We start from the raw sequence: 18456 nt of genomic DNA on the forward strand, positions 1-18456 counted from the left end.
GAGCCTGCTTGCCTCTGCTTTTTCATTTTGGGTCCTGGGTAAGATTTAAGATGTGCTTTGAGCTTAGAGCAAGCCAGCAACATAGCTGTTTCTTTCTGGTGCTATATTCAAACTGGAATTCTAGTTACGACTTTCTCTTCAGGAAACAATTAGTTGTCTCAAGACAGCTATCAAATTTTTCTTTATAATAGTGGGAACTGAGATTGTAGAAACACTAATCATTTATCCCATTGTGTTCTTCTTTGGAATTGGGATTGTGGAATTGTAAGCCCCTTCTTCTGCCTGTCACTGATGATTGTTCTCTTGCTGTGAACAGAATTCATAATTTGGATCAGCACTGCATTTGGGATAGATAGTATAAATGTATTAAGTTATACTGAAGACACAAACACAAAAAGTTCCATGCTGCAATGATTTCTCCTGCCTCAAGAAAATGACCTCTGTTGGTTAAAGACTGCAGAGATTTCTTGCCTTTATTTTGCCTCTCAGTATGGCTCGTACCATCTGAATATGGTACACACGGAAAGAAAACAAGATTCTATAGTCTGTTTCACAGTCATCTATCATTACGTGATGTAAATTTTCAAAGACCAAAGGGTTTACTTCTTCAATAATTAAACCTGTTGTATAAACTCCTTTTTATGTTGTTGTGCACACAGAAAAACCTAGTACATCATTAAGGAAAGTGTTTGCTATTTTGTACCTGTTTTAGTATTTTTCATAAGAAATGAATCAGATTGTCTGTTTCATAAGTAATGATTATTTGTGTGTGAATGCAGAAATGGTATGATGTATGTGTACTATTTCTGACGAAACCTAAATTCTCATATAGCCATCACCATCTACATGAATGTATAAACTTTGAAACTGGTAGAAATCTTTTGGCAACCCTGTAGATTTGTTTTTAAAATTGAGATCTTTCTGTTGTATTTTCATGTACAAAATTCCATAGAAAATATTTATTTTAAAATGTTTCAAAAGTTCAGGACTGCAGTTCAGGCCTACTGGGCATGCCTTATTTGATGGATGACTTTAGAGCAATTTACTTTTTGTGCATTTTTCAAATATATTTGGGCAGACATGCACAGATTTAAATAATGTTTGCTTACTATAACCTGGTGTCAGTCTTTAAAGCACAAATTGGTGTTATAGTTTGACTCCTAAAATTATATACTTTTTTTTATTTTTAAAATAACTTCAGTAACATTTAATTGCTCAAAGTGTATTTGGACAGTTTTTATCTCTCCTTGTGCTTGTTAAGTGTAGTCATACTTAGTAACGGGAAATTTAAAAAAATCTAGTCTTCCCTGTTTGGTGCTTAGGAAACATCTGAAAGGGAATATATTTGCAAAATTGAATCAATTCTGAAAAGAACTGAGGCATAACTTACCTAGAAACACATTTTTTGTTTGTGTTCTGTGTCCCACATAATGCATTTTCTCGTGATGACTAGATCTCCAGTATCATGAAGGAAGAGACATTACCAGGTGATACATAAATTGCTTTGGAGTTGCTCCAGTCCAATAAATTAAATAATAAAATTATAGTTGATAACATGTTTCTTCTGAAAATCAGATTTAGCAGTAGACAAGGATGTTAGAGCCCACCAAACTGAATTCCAAATGCAGAATGACAGACAACAATTTTTGAGACTACTGTTTTTTATGCTTTACTGATTTACATTTTAATATTTGAAATTAGGTAGGCACGCTCATTTACAAAAATAGGTTCACATAAAACCCTAGAGGACTGGTCTTCTAACAGTTCACCTGATAATTCAAGTATAATATAATTCAATATAATAATTTAATTTCTTACAAGAAATAAACTGTACATGGAGTACTCTTTTTAGTTGTCTAAAAATCTAGAAAACAATTGCATGGTCTTGATCATATTAATTAGCTGATTCTAATGACTTGCCTAAACTGTTTCTTTCAAACTTTGAAGTGGTCTCTTTTTTCTTCTTTATATATATGACAATTATTGCAATTATTTTTTTAATAACAGTTTCAAAGATCCATTACCCAAATCCATAAAATCAGGCATATAGATCAGTAATATAACCAAATACTTCTGACTCTAGCTCAACGTAGGTACCTTCATGCTGGGCTGTTAAACAAATTTTGTGGCAAGATAGATTTGAAAAATATCAAGTTTGTTTGAAAAGGATTACTGGCTAGGTAATTAGAGATTAACTGTTCTAACATACAATTGCTTAAAATACTGTGGAGAATAATTAGAGCTGGTCTGTCATCCATATATTCTGTATAAGAACATAGGTTCTAAACATGTTTTTATATACTATTTTTTCATTAATTTCTTTTTTCTTTTAGGTATGTTTTCTGTTGCTGAAAATGTATAGAATTTCTCTGTCCAGGCTGCTCAGAAGTATTTGGCAATAGTTTTTAAACAATTACATTGTCATTAGAAAATGTTACAGCTCAGGCTTTTGCTTTTTTCTTTTCATACAAGCCCTTGAAGGGGTGTAATATGAAGAGCATTTACCTCATATGAGATTCCATATGGACCGTAGCCATAATGAAGATGATGTCTATGAAAATGTTTTATTGGAACAAACAGTTCTGAAATTTTCACAGGTGAAAGTAATGAGTAATGGGATGATTAAAACAATTCATTGCCTTACCGTTATTAAGATAGTATTTTCACATGCATGGGACACACTGTAGTTTAGACAAGAGTAATGCAGTATCAGGCACTTAATACTAATTTTGTGGCTTCATAAACTGGCTTAGACTATTGAAAGGCTTTTTTGGATTGTAATTCTTTTCATCATCCTTTCAAAATCCTGATCTGACTTCATAACTGCCCTGTTTTCTATTTCTGTACAGTTCTGACTGTAGAGAAAAGTATAATAAAATTAAACTGTAGAAGAGACTTTAGACATCAAGTAATTAAAAAATCAGTAAATGCACATACACATGCATAGAGCTGCCCTAGTTCAGATGACAAAGACTTCAAGCTGTTTCTTACACTCTTTTGAATGACTTTTGGTGATTTGTTATAGATTATGCCGTTTTCTTAGGCACAGGATGCTTTTAACTTTGAAATTTCCTGTATTCCCCTACACCTCTTCTTCCTGTTTCCTGTCCTACACAGACACACATTATGTATATATTCTGAAGTATATATACACTTACAAAGTACATGTGTGAGCTTTAAAAAAGGAACAGCTTTCTTCCAGATGTTTTGTGTTTGAAACATTAAAAAAAAAAACCTGAAGGTTAAGCTGCTACTACAACTCACTGTCTTACATGTTATTAATAAAAGAAAAAAAAAGCACAATGAAAAGAAAAACAAAAACAGAAACGAAATAATATCCTCAAAATAGCAGAATAGGTCTTTGCCAAAGCTTTAAAGTAAAATTTCTCTGTAAACAGAGACTATGCAAAACTTTGCCCAAACACTGAAACATTTGAGGGAGTAAGAGGGATTGAATTTGCACCACCCTGCATTGGTCAGTCATTGCTTCTTCAGTGCAACAGCATTGGAGATAAAATTTGAGTGTCAAATGAGGTAGATTGACAAGAAAAAGTAAATCTCATCAGTTAAAAATTATTAATATCAAAAGAAATTTGACCTGCAAATATGGACTAGCACATCTAATAGAGATTGCTTAGTGACTGGCTAGTTAAATATTTCCATGCTAAGCGAGCTTTAAACTTACATACCAAAGCTTTTCACTCAGGTATGAAGAGCACCATGTTCTGCTTGTACTTTCTTTTTAGTTCTTCTAAATGCAGCATCAAATTCCCCTAACTCTTCTTTTTCCTTTGCTCTCCTTTTTACTCTTTTTTCCACTTTTAGCATAACTAGATATAACAAAGAGATCATTTCTGTGTATTTAGAAAGATACATTTGAATAATATGAATGTGTGACAGATTATTAGAAGGTACTTGATCATGGAGAATTTTTTGTTGGCAATGGTGTTCATAAAATCTATTTGGTAATGTAATTCATTTAGTAATGGAAGGATACAGGCTCTTCAGGAAGGACAGGCAGGGGAGATGAGGAAGTGGTGTCACGCTGTATGGTATTGACCATCAGGAGTGCCTGGAGCTCTGACTGGGGATGGATGAGGAGCTGGCTGAGAGTTTATGGGTTAAGATTAAACCGAGGGCAGGGACGAGTGACATTATAGTGTGGGGGTCTGCTACAGGCCACCTGACCATGAAGGCTGAGCTGATAACGACTCTCTGAAGACTGGAGCAGTCTCACATTCACAAGCCCTGGTCCTCATGGGTACCTTGAACCACTGCAATATCCGCTGGAAGGACGACACAGCAGAGCATAAGCAATCCAGGACATTCTTGGAGTGCATTGATGATAACTTCCTTCTCCAAGTGATAGAGGAAACAAAAAGGAGAGGAGTTAAGCTGGACTTCATTCTCACCAATAAGCAGGGTCTTACAGGGTTTGTGAAACTCAAGGGCAGCTTTGGCTGAAATGACCATGAAATGGTAGAATTCAAGATCCTTAGAACACTGAGGGGGGCACACTGCAAGCTCACAACCCTGGAATTCAGGAGAGCTGACTTTGGCTTCTTCAAGGATCTGCTTGGTAGAGTACCATGGAATAAAGCCCTGGAGGGAAGAGGGGCTTAAGAAAGCTGGCTAAGGATGACCTGCTCCAAGCTCAAGAGCAATGCATAGCAGCAAAGGGGAAGTCAGGCAAAAATTCCAGGAGGCCTTTGTGGATGAACAAGGAGCTCCTGACCAAACATAAAAAGGAAACCTGAAGAGGATGAAAACAAGGACAGGTAACCTAGGAGGAGTTCAGATAAATTGTCTGATCAGCAAGGGATCAAGTTAAGAAAGCTGTAGTCCAGAGAATTGAATCTGGCCAGGGATGTCAAGGGGAACAAGAATGGCTTCTAAAAGTGTATTGACGATAAAAGGAAGACTCGGGAAATTGTGGGCCCTCTCCTGAATGAAGTGGGAGACCTGATTACCTGGGTTACAGAAAAGGCTGAGGTACTCTATGAATTTCTTGCTTCGGTCTTCACCAGCAAGTGTTCTAGCCATGCTTCCTGTATCACAGAAGACAAAGGCAGTGCCTGGGAGAATGGAACCGCCCACTGCATAGGAGAGGATCAGGCTTGAGATTATTTAAGGAACCTAGAGGTGCACAGGTCCGTGGGGCCTGATGAGATGTATCGAAGGGTCCTGAGGGAATTGACAGATAAATTTGCTAAGCTGTTATCCATCAAAATATTTGCTAAGCCACTGTCCATTAAAATATTTGAGAAGTCTTGGCAGTCTGGCAAAGATCTCAGTGACTGGAAAAGGTGAAATGTTAAGTCCCGTTTTTAAAAAGGGAAAAAAAGAAAACCTGGAGAACTACAGGCCGCTCAGTCTCACCTCTGGACCCAGCAAGATCATAGAGCAGATCTTCCTGGAAAATGGTGACTGCCAATATGGCTTCACTAAAGGCAAATCATGCCTAACAAGTTTGGTGGCCTTCTACAATGGGGTTACAGCATCAGTGAATAAGTTAACTAATATTAACTACCTGGTCTTGTGCAAAATATTTCACACTGTCCTGCTTGGTATCCTTGTCTCCAAGTTGGAGAGACATGGATTTGATGGATGGACCACTTGGTGGATAAGGAATTACCTGGATGGTCGCACTCGAAGAGTTTCAGTCAAGGGCTTGATATCTAGGTGGAAAACAGCGATGCGTGGTTTTCCTCAGGAGTATTGAAACTGGCACTGTCAAACATCATTGTTGACATGGACAGTGGGATCAAGTGCACCCTTAGCAGTTTTGCACACCAAGCTCTGTGGTGTGGTCAACTTGCTAGAGGGAAGGGATGCCAACCAGCGGGACCTGGACAGGCCTGAGAGGTGGACCTGTATGAAAAACGTACAGTCAAAAAGGCTGATGCAAGGTCCTGCACCTGGGTTGGGGCAATCCCGAACATGAAACAGGCTGGAGAATAAGAAGATACAGAGCAGCTCTGCAGGAAAGGACATGCTGGCTCATGTTGAGCTTTTTGTCCACCAATCCACCATTTCGTAGCCCAGAAAGCCAACCATAACCAAAATAAGCATAACTGGCAGGTTGAGGGAAGTGATTCTCCCCATTATCTCTGCTCTCATGAGACTCTTCGTTGGAGTACCGTGTTCTGCTGTGGGACCTGCAGCATAAGAAAGACATGGACCTGCTAGAGTGGATCCAGAGGAGGACCATGATCAGAGGACCAGAACACCTCTCCTATGAAGACAGGCTTAGCAAGTTGGGGTTATTTAGCATAGAGGAGAGAAGGCTCCAGAGACACCTTATAGCAGCCTTCCAATATCAAAGGAGACCTACAAGAAAGCTGGGGAGGGACTCTTTGTCAAGAAGCGTAGTGACAAGACGAGGAGTAGTGGCTTTAAACTAAGGGAGGGTAGATTTAGATTGTATATTAGGAAGAAATTCTTCACCTTGAGGGTGGTGAGGCACTGGAACAGTTTGCCCAGAGAAGTTGTGGATGCCCTTAGGGCAAGGCCAGGCTGGATGGGGCTTTGAGCGACCTGGTCTGGTGGGAGGTGTCCCTGCCCATGGCAGGGGGGTTGGAACTGAGTGATCTTTAAGGTTCCTTCCAACCCAGACCATTCTGTGATTCTGTGATACCTACCTGGTTGGCAACATGATTATTCAGACTAATAACATATGATGCAGTTGGTGCTGTTACAGTTTCTGCTATGGGATCCCTGTTGTCTTTTTTTTTTTTTTTTTAAAGGTCACAAGTTACTCTATTTAAGGTGAAAGGAAGCATGTGAAACTTTCATGGGGGTAACTTTCTTCGCTGATCATAAAAGATGCAGAAGAGATATGTAGACTTTTTTTCTGTGAAAGAGCATTTGACTAGGAGTGAGAAGAATTGTCTTGTAGTTTTTCTAGTTTCTTATTTCATGATTAAATTATATGTACCTTAAGTCACAAAAGTGGTAGGAATTGTGTTAATAAAAATTGTACTCTTTTCTGAGGTGAAGATGTCTTATCAGTGGTGAGAAAATTGGAGGTGTGGGTATAGACACAAGCTTTCTTTTGTTTATTTTGGGGAAAGAAAGAATGCTATGCAATTTTAGGCTTTATTTGCAGCATTCTGTACTCCCATTTCACTAAATAACGAACGTGAATTTTCATTAAAAATGGTGTGTCTGCAGCATACTATAATATAGGGTCAATAAGCTCTATGGTGGAACCAGTCTGTAGCTTATATTAACCTGTTGTCAGGTTTGAAATGTGCTTTCAAAATAATTTAGAGAGGGAAAATTAAAATTCTGGAGCCTGGTTGTATTAAAATGGTTGTAATAGCTGTTTAACTTCTTAGTTGAATTCTAGACTTCTGATTTGTTTTTCCAAGGAATGTTTCTGCTTTTATGAAATAATTATTTTTGTCTGAAGACAGAGGTTAGCATCTCACTTTGTAAGCAGCTGATGATCAAGAGAAAGAGGGATTCAGCAATCATTTTTTTTTCCCCAGTTGAGTGACAGGGTGTTGCTTTGTTTTTGTTTTTGTTTTTGTTTTTTTCAGTCTAGGACCATTTCGGTCTCCTTGCTTTGACAGCAAAGACCTCATTGTACAGAATGGTGCTTCTGAGGCAGTACTGTAGAACAGCAGAACAGAAGTGCATATATTTTAACTGAAGCACTAGCTGTGCTTCTGACCCAGGAAAACCACAAACCAAAATTTCCTGGTTACATGTTTGCTCATTTCCTCATTCTCAATTTATGAAAGTGGTAATAAGTCCCAATTGTCTCTTATGATGTCTATTTTGCATTACTTCTGAATTGCTGAACATGTTAAAAGTTTTAGTTTTGGTCTGAGTGTTTCATATGCCTCCTGACAGAAGGAGGGAGGCTCAGTACAATGCTGACATGATGCAGACTGTTGCTTCACGTTGAACATGAAAGCTTCCTCCCTAATGCCTTTATCCATCTGTGTGACCAGGAGGAGGATGAAGTTCCTGATGATGAGACTCTGAATCAGATGATTGCTCGACGTGAGGAGGAATTCGATCTGTTCATGGTAAGGATGATATGATCATAAGTAGAATATCTTTTCTAGCGTTTTTAGCAAAGGTTTTAACCTTTTATCGTTTCAGTGTTGGAAAACCTTGTTAGAGGAATAGTTTTATTTACTTGCATTTTTTATCTGAGGAAAGAAGAAAAATCTACTTAAATGCAGATTTCCTCACAAGACAGACTTCAGAGATCCTTGCAGACAGTAGTGGAACAATGCCAATCTGGAGGAAGATTCTGGCATGACATAAGACAGTTTAAAATTGAAAGTCACTGTTTGACTTACTAGTTCTACAACATGCTTTTATTTTTTAGACATTTCTTCTGTCTTTTGTGCTATGATATTGGCAAAGACAACTACAGGAACTGAGCAAGATAGTAAATTAGTAGAATGATAGTGCTGGTCTCTGTGAGTTAGCTGGGGTTTGCTGTGGTTTTGTCAAGGGCTGTTAGCTTCATCTTTTCTGCAGCTTCATCTCTTCTGCTATAGAACTGTTGAAAAATTACCAAAGTAGAGCTAGTGACAGTGATTCAAATGTGGGGAACTCGTTTTATATTAGTACTTCCCTTCTTCTTAGAGCTATTAGAACATTAGAGGAATAATTGCTAAAATGTCAGAGTAGGCATGGCTTTCGCATTTTAGCATCTGTTTAATGTGATGGTTGCTGGTGGATTGGTAACTTTAAGAGCCAATGGCACAGCAGCAGAAAAATACTTAAAATATTGAAGTACTGAGGAGAAAGTACCACTTCCTCTCATTCTACATAGGCTTCTTTTTCTGCAAGATTGAACAACACAGACACTCACGTGTGTGAATGAAAGTGTATCAGGAGGTGATATCTACCGAAACACCATTAATAGGACCACAAGTTCTTAATTTCTTGGTGTCTGCTCAAGTATTCATCTGTAAAACATGGCTGTGACACAAGTGTTCAGGGGCCATTCTTATATAAGTAACTGTTCTTCAAGGGCACAATTGATAAAGGCCATATTCTCCCACATGGTTGCGCATGCATTTTATCATTGCTGTGTTGTTGGTCTAGTCCTTTCACACTAAGGTTAATTTAATGTTATCTTAGAAGAACTGAAATCCCTGAAGATAGGCTGCATGGAAAAGGAGTGTTTAAAGACACTTGTCTTTTTCCATGACAGAAATCAAGATGTGGCCATTTGATCCAAAACTCAAAAAGACTAATTTCAGCCAAATTATTGGCTGATCTCCTTTCTGTTCTCCATCACAGCTTGTTTGTACATGTACCATAGGATTTTTGCTGCTACTGTAGCTGTCCTCTCTAGCTGAATGGTGCATAGTGATCAATGTAAACACTGTTGTACCAGAAATCCAGGCAAAAAATAAGTAGCCCGAGTTCTGTGAAAACAGATTTGCTGCTGGAAACGGTTTCTTAGTGCTTTCTCTTCAGATCCAGAAGGAAAGAACTAATCCTTGAAGAGAAGTAGCTGACTAATTTACGGCTGTTTTCCAGAAATTTCCGTGACTCTGTCCTTTTGGATTTCATTCAAAGGTTATTTACAGCCATTCAAGCAAACAGTGGAGAGACCTAGACTGAAGACAATTTTAGCACTGCATGTGCTTAATTTATGTTTATCATATAAATCTATATGAAAGGTTTTAAGGGAGAGTAAAGAACTGGTAGTCGGTAATAAAAATTTGAAGATGCAGAGTTAAATGTGCTTTGAAAGTCAGGGATTTGAAAATACTGAAGATAGAAACGTCAAAGTTAAATGTTAATGGCTAAGAAAAATATTAATTGTTACTAAAAAAAATTTTGTTTTCCATTTATTGGAAAAATGTGTTCAATTATAAAAGGAAAGTCTGAAAAACAAGTTTGGCAGCCAACTTTGTTTGTATTCTTTTTATCGATATTTTAGGTTGTACATAGAGCATAAAGATAGTTTGTGTTTTCCTTATCTCAGTGATACCCAGGCAGCTTCATTCCCTCTGTTGAGGTTGTGCAGATGTAATCAGAATGCAGCAAACTATGGTATCCAGGAAAAAAGTGTTTTGGTTTGTTTATTGAACTAGGCTTAGAGGTGCAAAAGCATGTGTTTCCCTTATATCTATTAAATACGATGTTTATCTGAAGTAACCAGTTCCAAAACAATAGGTGAGAGAACAGATTGATTTCTCAACAAGCTGAGAAACCTTTTTTATGTTGTCATTTTTCAGGTTAAAAGTATTCTTTGACATAGATCCTTAGAAGTACCTGTAGAGTTCACCATGTATTTTTAGCTATGTACACAGAAAGAGGATGTGTACAAGTGGATTTTTTTCCCATGCCTTTTGGTGGCTCCATGTGCATAGGTAAAAACCTCTAGATAGCCCCAGATCTCACAGTTGTCATACTTTTTGCATTCAATGCAAATTATGGCATTTCTAGTTTTTCATCATGTAGTAAAAAGTGTAGACAAAATTCAGAGACAGAAGTCGGTGTTCCAATGTAACCTGTACAACTCTTGTCATTTCTTAATAGTGTGCTTCAGCAAGGGTTACTATTCCTGGCAAAATTCATAAATAGGAACAAAAACTTTAAGTTATCTTTTGCTTAAAGATTCTTGATGTAAAAACTTCCTGTGAAGTGAAATTATAGGCCTGTCAGAAAAATGGGTGCTAATACTATAGTTGTGCTGACGGAATTTAACTCCTGGAATCCAAAACAGCAATACAGCAGCAGTTGGCTGTATGAATCGGTGGTTTTAAATTGAGTACCTTGGGGTTTTATTTTAAGGAATCCTGTATGACTCTTCAACAGGTGTGTTTGAAAAGGATAATACTTATCTGATTTGGACTGTTCAAGTAATCTAAATGAGATTCACGGGAGCATAGGAGCCTAGGTCAGCATATAGTCAGTAGAGAGAGATGGATGCTTTCCTGGAAGGACTATAAACCACCTCACTGATGAGTCCACAGTAGTTCATTAGAATGTATTCTGAGTATCCATATCTATTTTATGAGGTAATTGCTCACCACACTTGAAATGAATTTATGTGATTGTTTCATTTTCAGCTTAAAGTCTTAGCACAACATTATACTTCTAATATTCTTAATACTTACCTAATCTTACATTATATTTTTGTATGTGATTTGATTTTTTGCGTAATACAGCAGAAGTAAAAATTCTGTGTTTAAGTTAGTTGGCTTTCTGGCACTGAGTAGGCAATCTTTTCTCTGAGATTCTTAATCTTTCTCGACTCTTTTTTTTTCTAATAGCACCTTTTAAATTTCCTTCCTGACATTCAGATTCACTAAACTAGTATGTTGTCACTTACTCTTCTTAGTTAAGTAATAAAAACACCTTATGGGGATGTTGTAAAGAATTATTAGTGTTCACAGATCACGTTTATGAATATAAAGAAACCACAAAACTTTTGTAAAAAACGAGTTTTTTAACTAACGGCGTCTTTGTGTTCTTGTGATCTACTTTGTTTTGCTGTGCACTTACTGCAGATTAAGCTAGCTATGAAGTAGTGAACTTGACTGAAAATCAACTGTCAAGTGTAGCTACTTCTTTATATAGTTGCATTTTAGAAGTATTTGGGCTGATGGAAGGGAAATACCTGTGATGGAATTGGTTTAAAGTTTTTGCTATTTTTAGATAGCTGGGAATTCCATTGGTTCATTTAATAGTTGCTCTTATAACTTTTTCTATCCTTTCCCAACTGCCATTACAGCGTATGGACATGGATCGTCGTAGAGAGGATGCCAGAAACCCCAAGCGCAAGCCTCGCTTGATGGAGGAGGATGAATTGCCATCCTGGATTATTAAGGATGATGCTGAAGTTGAAAGGCTCACATGTGAAGAAGAGGAAGAAAAAATATTTGGAAGAGGATCCCGTCAACGCAGGGATGTGGACTACAGCGATGCTCTCACAGAGAAACAGTGGCTGCGGGTAGGGTAACCCCTTTGCTTTATTTTATTTATTTATTTATTTATTTTTGTCTTTCGCAGTTGAAGTTTATTCATTTTCTTATGCTTTTATTGAAGATTGCACAGTTGCACAAGTGACAGCACAATATAATAGTTAAGACCTGCATATGACTGTTATTCAGCATTTGCAACTATGTTCAAGGCGTTAGTAACTTCTAAGCTGTTTTGATGAAACTTAAGTCAGTGTTACTAAATATTGAATCAGAACTGTGATAACTTTCTACTGCAACTATTCTATCGCCATGGATCTGTCTTTAGGTACTTCAATAAATGTTGTCTTTAATGTACATTCTTTTGCAGTGGAGAAGAGTGGTAATCAGTGTATATTGAAGTTTCCTGTGCTGTAGAAGCTATATTTTTTAACTTTTTTAATAGCTGAATCTTAATCTTGTTAAGAATTTGGAAGCTCTCACAGAAGTCTTTTTTCTCTCTCGGTCTTTCATTTCCAAGTCCTGAGCATTTTTTGACTCCATTAAGGTCAAAAATCTTGAGAAATGATATGTAACTTGAATGTAAGACCTAAAAGTAAAGATTCCATGATTTGTTTACACTTGAGAATTCTTGCATTTTTCTGCAAAATACATGTCTATTGAATTCTAATACACATGCCTTTCCAGAGTGGTAGTAAGGAGGTGAAGGAAATATTTTCAAAACCAGCAAATTTGGTAATGCTATGATTTCTAAAACGTATTAGTAAAGTTACTGTATGTGCAAAACTAATCTACATGGTTTGGCGTAGTATATTTTGTTGTAAAATAATTAGACTTGATACCAACATGAATATAGCTTTTGTGTATAAAGATGGGTAGAAATCTAGCATACTTTAGTTAACAAAAGTGATTGTGAGAGTGCACTGTGAGACGCTGTACTAAGAGCTGATCCAGATTCAGCTGCTGGGTGTAAAGTTTACATGAACAAAGTTTTGAATTACACGTCAGCAGCAACTTGATGAAACTAGAGGAATTTTCAAGTAGTCATTGGTGAAGCAAGACCTAGAGACATGAACTCCCCTCTGGATTCTTCAATACTTACCCTTTCCTACAGTAGAAGTGCTTACACTATAGTATATATATGTGTGTGTGTGTATGTATATAAATATATATATATACTCAATGTCATTTTAACTGGTTATTTTCAATGACAGAATACTCTGGCTGTGGCACACAGAATTTAGCTTGGACTTCTGTGCTTTACACCTTGGTTTGCTTCTAAAGTTCACCTTCATTTCTTTACTGTTGAAAAATATCAGCCCTCAACAAGTTGTCTAATCCATCCTTGTACTCAGGGCAGATTCAGACTATCCTATGTCATTTATAATAGATGTTCATCTGGTCTGTTCTCCAAAGCCTTCTCTAACAGTGAAGTTAAAACTCTACGGAGAAATATATTTAACTGTTAGTTTTCCTTAATATTTTTAAAAATTTTCTTGTTGGATTTTAAACTGATTAGTACTTGTTCTGATGACTGAGGTCATGTTAAAGTCAAGGTGGTATGCAGACTATCCATTTTTCAACATGGCTTGTTATTCTCTTTAAAAAAAAAAATCCTTCCTTCTCCACTGAGTTGTTAAACATGTTTTCAAATTAGCTAAGTAAAAGCTAAGTCAGATACATTTTGCATTGTGGACACTACTGTGACTGTTGTATACGTGTTTTAACTTAAGTCCTTTTCAGGTAACATCTCTACACTTGAGAAAGTATTGAAACAAATGCAGTTGTAGGAACTACTATTTTTTTTTTCAAACTTTTTATTCAAATGAATCAGATTTTTAGTGTTAACAATCTTATGAAGGTTCAGAATAAAAAATCCCCCATTGTGTGGATACTGAAAACCTAAATCAATTTTCCTGAGTTTTTGCATCTGATTTTTGTGTGTGTGTGTGTAAAACAGTTCTTTGTTAACAAACATTGTCTTCCCACCACCAACACTTCTTGAAGAAATGAATTTTTTTTTTTTACTTTTTCTGAAGTAACAGCCCTGGAGAGCTGTGGAAAAAGATATAATAATAATCTTGTAAAACATTTTCAAGCAAGTCTTTAAGTAAATAAAACTACCATAGATTGTTAATAAGCTAATTTGTAAGTCTGTTAATTTGTACATTGTGCCTTTGCCCCTATAATTTTTAAGTAAAAAGAGAATTATGCATATTGTATGGACAATTTGAATTAGTCATTCCCCGAGAAATGCAGTGAACTACTTATATCAGTAAAACCTGAAGAAGAAAAAATAAAAGAAGAGCCAATAAATTCAAATTAAAGAATGGTACTTTATTTCATAGCACACCCTTTTACCCATGTATCATGCCACTTGCAGGTACTGGATAATTCTGCCCTTACTGCAGTGTTACAGAAAAACAAGACTTGTTTATTAGTGGCAAGGGATGTCCCTTATTTTTTCTCATGCCGTAGCTGCTGCTAATGGCTTTATAGCTCTCCTCTCATGGGCCTTTGCAGAACAAAACTTCGCATTTCTGACTAAGTCAGTTTGCTAATATCAACATTCAGCGCTTGAGCTGTCTCTCTGTTTTTGTCTTTATTGGCAGGTTGACTTCATCTCTTCTTTTCTTGAGGGTTTTACCTCAATGAGCAACCAAGCTATACTGTGGAGATCAGCTACCTGCTGCTTCTCAGCTAGACCCTGATCCTCCTACTGATACACCAAACACTGAAGAGTTTAGTTAGGGTCCCACCTACATAAGTGTAGGCTTCATAGCAGATCCATAAACGAAAGGTAACACCTCAAGGCCAGTATGCACACGCATACTGTCAAAAGTGTCAGCTCTGTCCTTGCCAGGAAGCCAAGTACCTGATTTGGGAAGCAGGAGACAAATGATTACATAAGCCATAAATATGAGCATACACAGTGTCTGGTGACACTGTGCTGCTGCCCTGAACAACCTGTAATTCAGTAACAACCTCTCAGGCAAGCTGTAAGAAACATCACTAGCTGTCGCTGCAGCCTGCTGCTCTGTAGCTGTTGACATGACAACCAGATTCCCTAAAAACAGGAGGGAGGAGTTCGCCTCTTCTGCTCTTAGGAAGCATTTATATTCTGGAAGTATATTATGCTCTGGTAGATTCTATCACTGCACCACTTTTATTAGGACTGTAAAATATTTTGCTGGATCTCTAGGCAGATTATTTCCTAGAGGGTTTTAAGAGTTCTTCTGAAGTCCGCATTGCTTAGGATGGTCTTCAAGACTCAGAAGACATTTCTTTGAGACACTGTGAAAAAGTGCATTTGGCCTGCTGATCAAGGAGCTGTTATACTGACCAGTTTCCTGTTCAACATATTTTTTTTTTCCCATCTGGGATACTTACTGTATCCTTGTCTTCATTCCTATCAACTTAGGCAGAGATACCAAGATAATTCTTTCCTGATCAAGACAGTTTATCTAGTTCTCATGTTCTTTGTCTGTCATCCTACAAACCCTTAATCTGAAGCTAAATCTCTGGATTCTGCTTCTCATTCAATTTAATTGCTGGCTAGGTGACATGAACAAAGGTCTGTCTTCTTGTGCAGTTGATTTTACATAGCTTTGTATATTGGCCAGGGAAACATGTTTTAGTCCAAAATGAGTACTGTCTGGTTTATCTCCTGCACAAATGCAAATCTCCAACTACTGCAAACTACTTGTTTTGCTGATCTAAAAAATCAAAGTGAAATTCAAGCATTTAGTCTGTTATTAGTCACTCTTATTTAAAGAAAACTGGTACTAGAAGAATATCTGGTGAATACTGTTTAATGTAATTATGACATAATTTTTATTTGCTTTCTTCTTTATGTTTACTAGCTAGGGTAAAAAGCATTTTCAACTATTTTTTCATCAGCTGGAACTTTAAGTGACTTCTTGATTTTACATACTCTCTCTAACAGTCTTTTAAAAGATAGGTCCTGCATCACAGGTAGTAAAGTTGGCCCAGCTTATTACAACAACTTGATATAAATTACTAAAAAAAATTTTAGGTTTTGTTGTTGTTTTCTAAGACAGTTTTGCTTTTATGTGTGCACATTTAGAATTAGTACTAAGTACAAATGCCGGATTCCATACCTGGAACAGTGTAATCCTGGATTTAATCCTATGAGGAGAGGCTGAGAGAGTTGGGACTTAAAGCTGGAGAAGAGGAGCATCGGGGGGGATCTTATCAATGTGTATAAATAACTGAAAGGGTATATAGGGAATAATAAGGGATAAAGAGATAGATAACTGAAGGGTGCAAAGAGGATGGAGCCACGCTCTTTTTAGTGGTGCCCAGTGCCAGGACAAGTAACAGTGGGCACAACTGGAACACAAGAGGTTCTGTCAGAATGTTGGGAAGCACTTCTTTATTATGTGTGGGTGATGGAGAACTGCCACAGGTTGCCCAGAGAGGTTGTGGGGTCTCCCTCCTTGGAGATCTTCAAAAGCTATCTGGATATGGTCCTGGGCAACCTTCTCTAGATAGCTGTGACTGAGCCAGAGGGTTGGACCAGATCACCTCTAGAGGTCATTTCCAATGTCAGCGATTCTGTGATGTACTTACAGGCTGGGGGACAAGTAGCTGGGGTGCAGCCCTGCAGAATGGAGCTGGGGGTTTTGTTTGGTGGTAAGTTCACTGTGAGTCAACAATGTACCCTGTCAGCAAAAAGGATAAACCGTATCCTGGGATCCATTTAGAACAGCATAGCTAGGTGGTAAAAAAAAAAAAAAAAAAAAAAAAAAAATTATTGTCCCACTATACTCAGCATTGGTGCAGCCTTACCTTAAGTATTGTGTAGTCTGGGGCTCCACAATATATGAATGATATAAAAATACTAAAATGTGTCTAAAGGAGAGCAACAAAGATGATGAAGGGACATGAGGGCAAGATGTATGAGGAGCAGCTAAGGATACAGCAGAGAGACCAGGAGACTGGGGGGTGACCTCATTGTGGTCTATAACTTTCTCATGAGGTGTCAGAGAGGGAGGTGCTGATCTCTTCTTTCTGGTGACTAAAGTTATCCCTTCCATAGCCTAATACTAGCAAGGTGCATTACAAGCAAATGTGGTCCACAAAAGATCCAGGACTACACTGTCCTTTCAAAGGACTGATCTGTTGAGGGTGCAAACCCTGCCATTATACCAGATATTTTTCTGATTTAATTGGTAGGGTCTCAGAAGAAAAGGGAGGCAATGCTCTTTGAATGAAGAAAGGTTAACCCCTGAAAACTTAATAGTAATAAAAAATAATAATAATAAAAATCACCATGTAGTTCCCGTTCTGAAGGAGTGAATTTTGATTCTTTTTTTTTTTTTAAGAAGAACAAAAACAAACATGAAAGGTCTCTCTTTAATACTAAGCATTATGAGCAGCAAAACAGTTAGCCACATTGCCTGTCTGCCAGGACAAATAGCTATACAAAGTATTAATATCCTACCTTTTACCAGAACAGAAGAATTTATATTTTTAAATATCCATATCCAATTTATATTTTTAAATTACACCCTGTTATTCAAGGTGGGGGGGAAGGTAAATTAACATTTTATAGTACAAAAAGTTCTCATTAGTATGGAAAGACAAAGTAAGCAGCAACAGGAAATACTTGTCTCAGGGCTGGAAAGAGAAACCATCCTACTTTATTAGAGGTTATATAAATGTGTTTCTGATTGAGTTTTATGTTCATGGTGTCCCCATAAAAGAAACTGTCTTCTCTGAATGTGAGAGAGTAAATCCTTGGCATATAGTATAATTCCTGTATTTGGGAATCTTCTGTTCTTTATTACTGAATGTCTTTTTGACATAAGTGCAGCTTGTTTCCTCCTGCTTAGAAAAAAATTGTCTGTCAGCAGTGAAAGGAATATAGTCATTACCAAAAATACTTTGTTTATAATGTCTAAGCTAATTAAGTGGTGTGGCAAGTAATTAAAAATGGAAAAAAAAATACTTTCAGAAGGACGATAAAATGATATGGCCCACCAGTAGATTTATTTTAGACCACAGAAGGAAGTACCTGGAAGCAAAACCCACATTTCAACATCAGCAGTAGCAACCTCTTTTTTTTATAACTTCTAAAGTGTGAAATGGTGAAGAAAATAGAACATCTCTTGTTGTAGGACACAGAAGTGTTATACAGTTGACCAAATTAAATGTTTATTGTTTAAAATGAACTTAGGTAAAGTGAGAAAAGTAGTCACCCCCACTTTTCTCTGTCACCTGCCAAAAACAGTGAGTTTCTAATGCAACAGCTTTTCTTTGGCTCTTCTCCTAGGAAGCAGACTTGGTCAAGGAAGAAAAATGTAACTGGAGTAGTGATGTTCTCACAATACTTTTGTTAGTGTAGTGTTGTGTACACTGCTAAAATAGGTTGTCCTGATTCAGAATTCTGGGTAAGACAGAGAGAAAATGCTGATAAAAATTAAAAACAAACAAACAAACAAAAAAACACTTTCCCCTTCCAGTCTTTCTCAATGAAATAACTGTCCTTAAATGCTCCAGAATCCTGTCTGTTCAACAAACA

The 18456-nt window shown here is 37.1% G+C and overlaps 1 protein-coding gene across 5 annotated transcripts in view; it reads left to right on the top strand.

Annotated features, from left to right (window-relative positions):
- The window catches only part of SMARCA2 (SWI/SNF related BAF chromatin remodeling complex subunit ATPase 2), a 124600-nt gene that overhangs the window by 77131 nt on the left and 29013 nt on the right, over positions 1 to 18456 (top strand). For all 5 annotated transcript variants that reach the window (XM_080573793.1, XM_080573795.1, XM_080573794.1 and 2 more), the window contains exons 27-28: positions 7962 to 8039; positions 11723 to 11941. In XM_080573793.1, the coding sequence (XP_080429919.1) occupies positions 7962 to 8039; positions 11723 to 11941 (297 nt within the window). The remainder of the gene's footprint in view (positions 1 to 7961; positions 8040 to 11722; positions 11942 to 18456) is intronic.

This window comes from Anser brachyrhynchus, assembly GCF_964034855.1.
Source record: "Anser brachyrhynchus genome assembly, chromosome: Z".
Lineage (NCBI taxonomy): Eukaryota > Metazoa > Chordata > Aves > Anseriformes > Anatidae > Anser > Anser brachyrhynchus.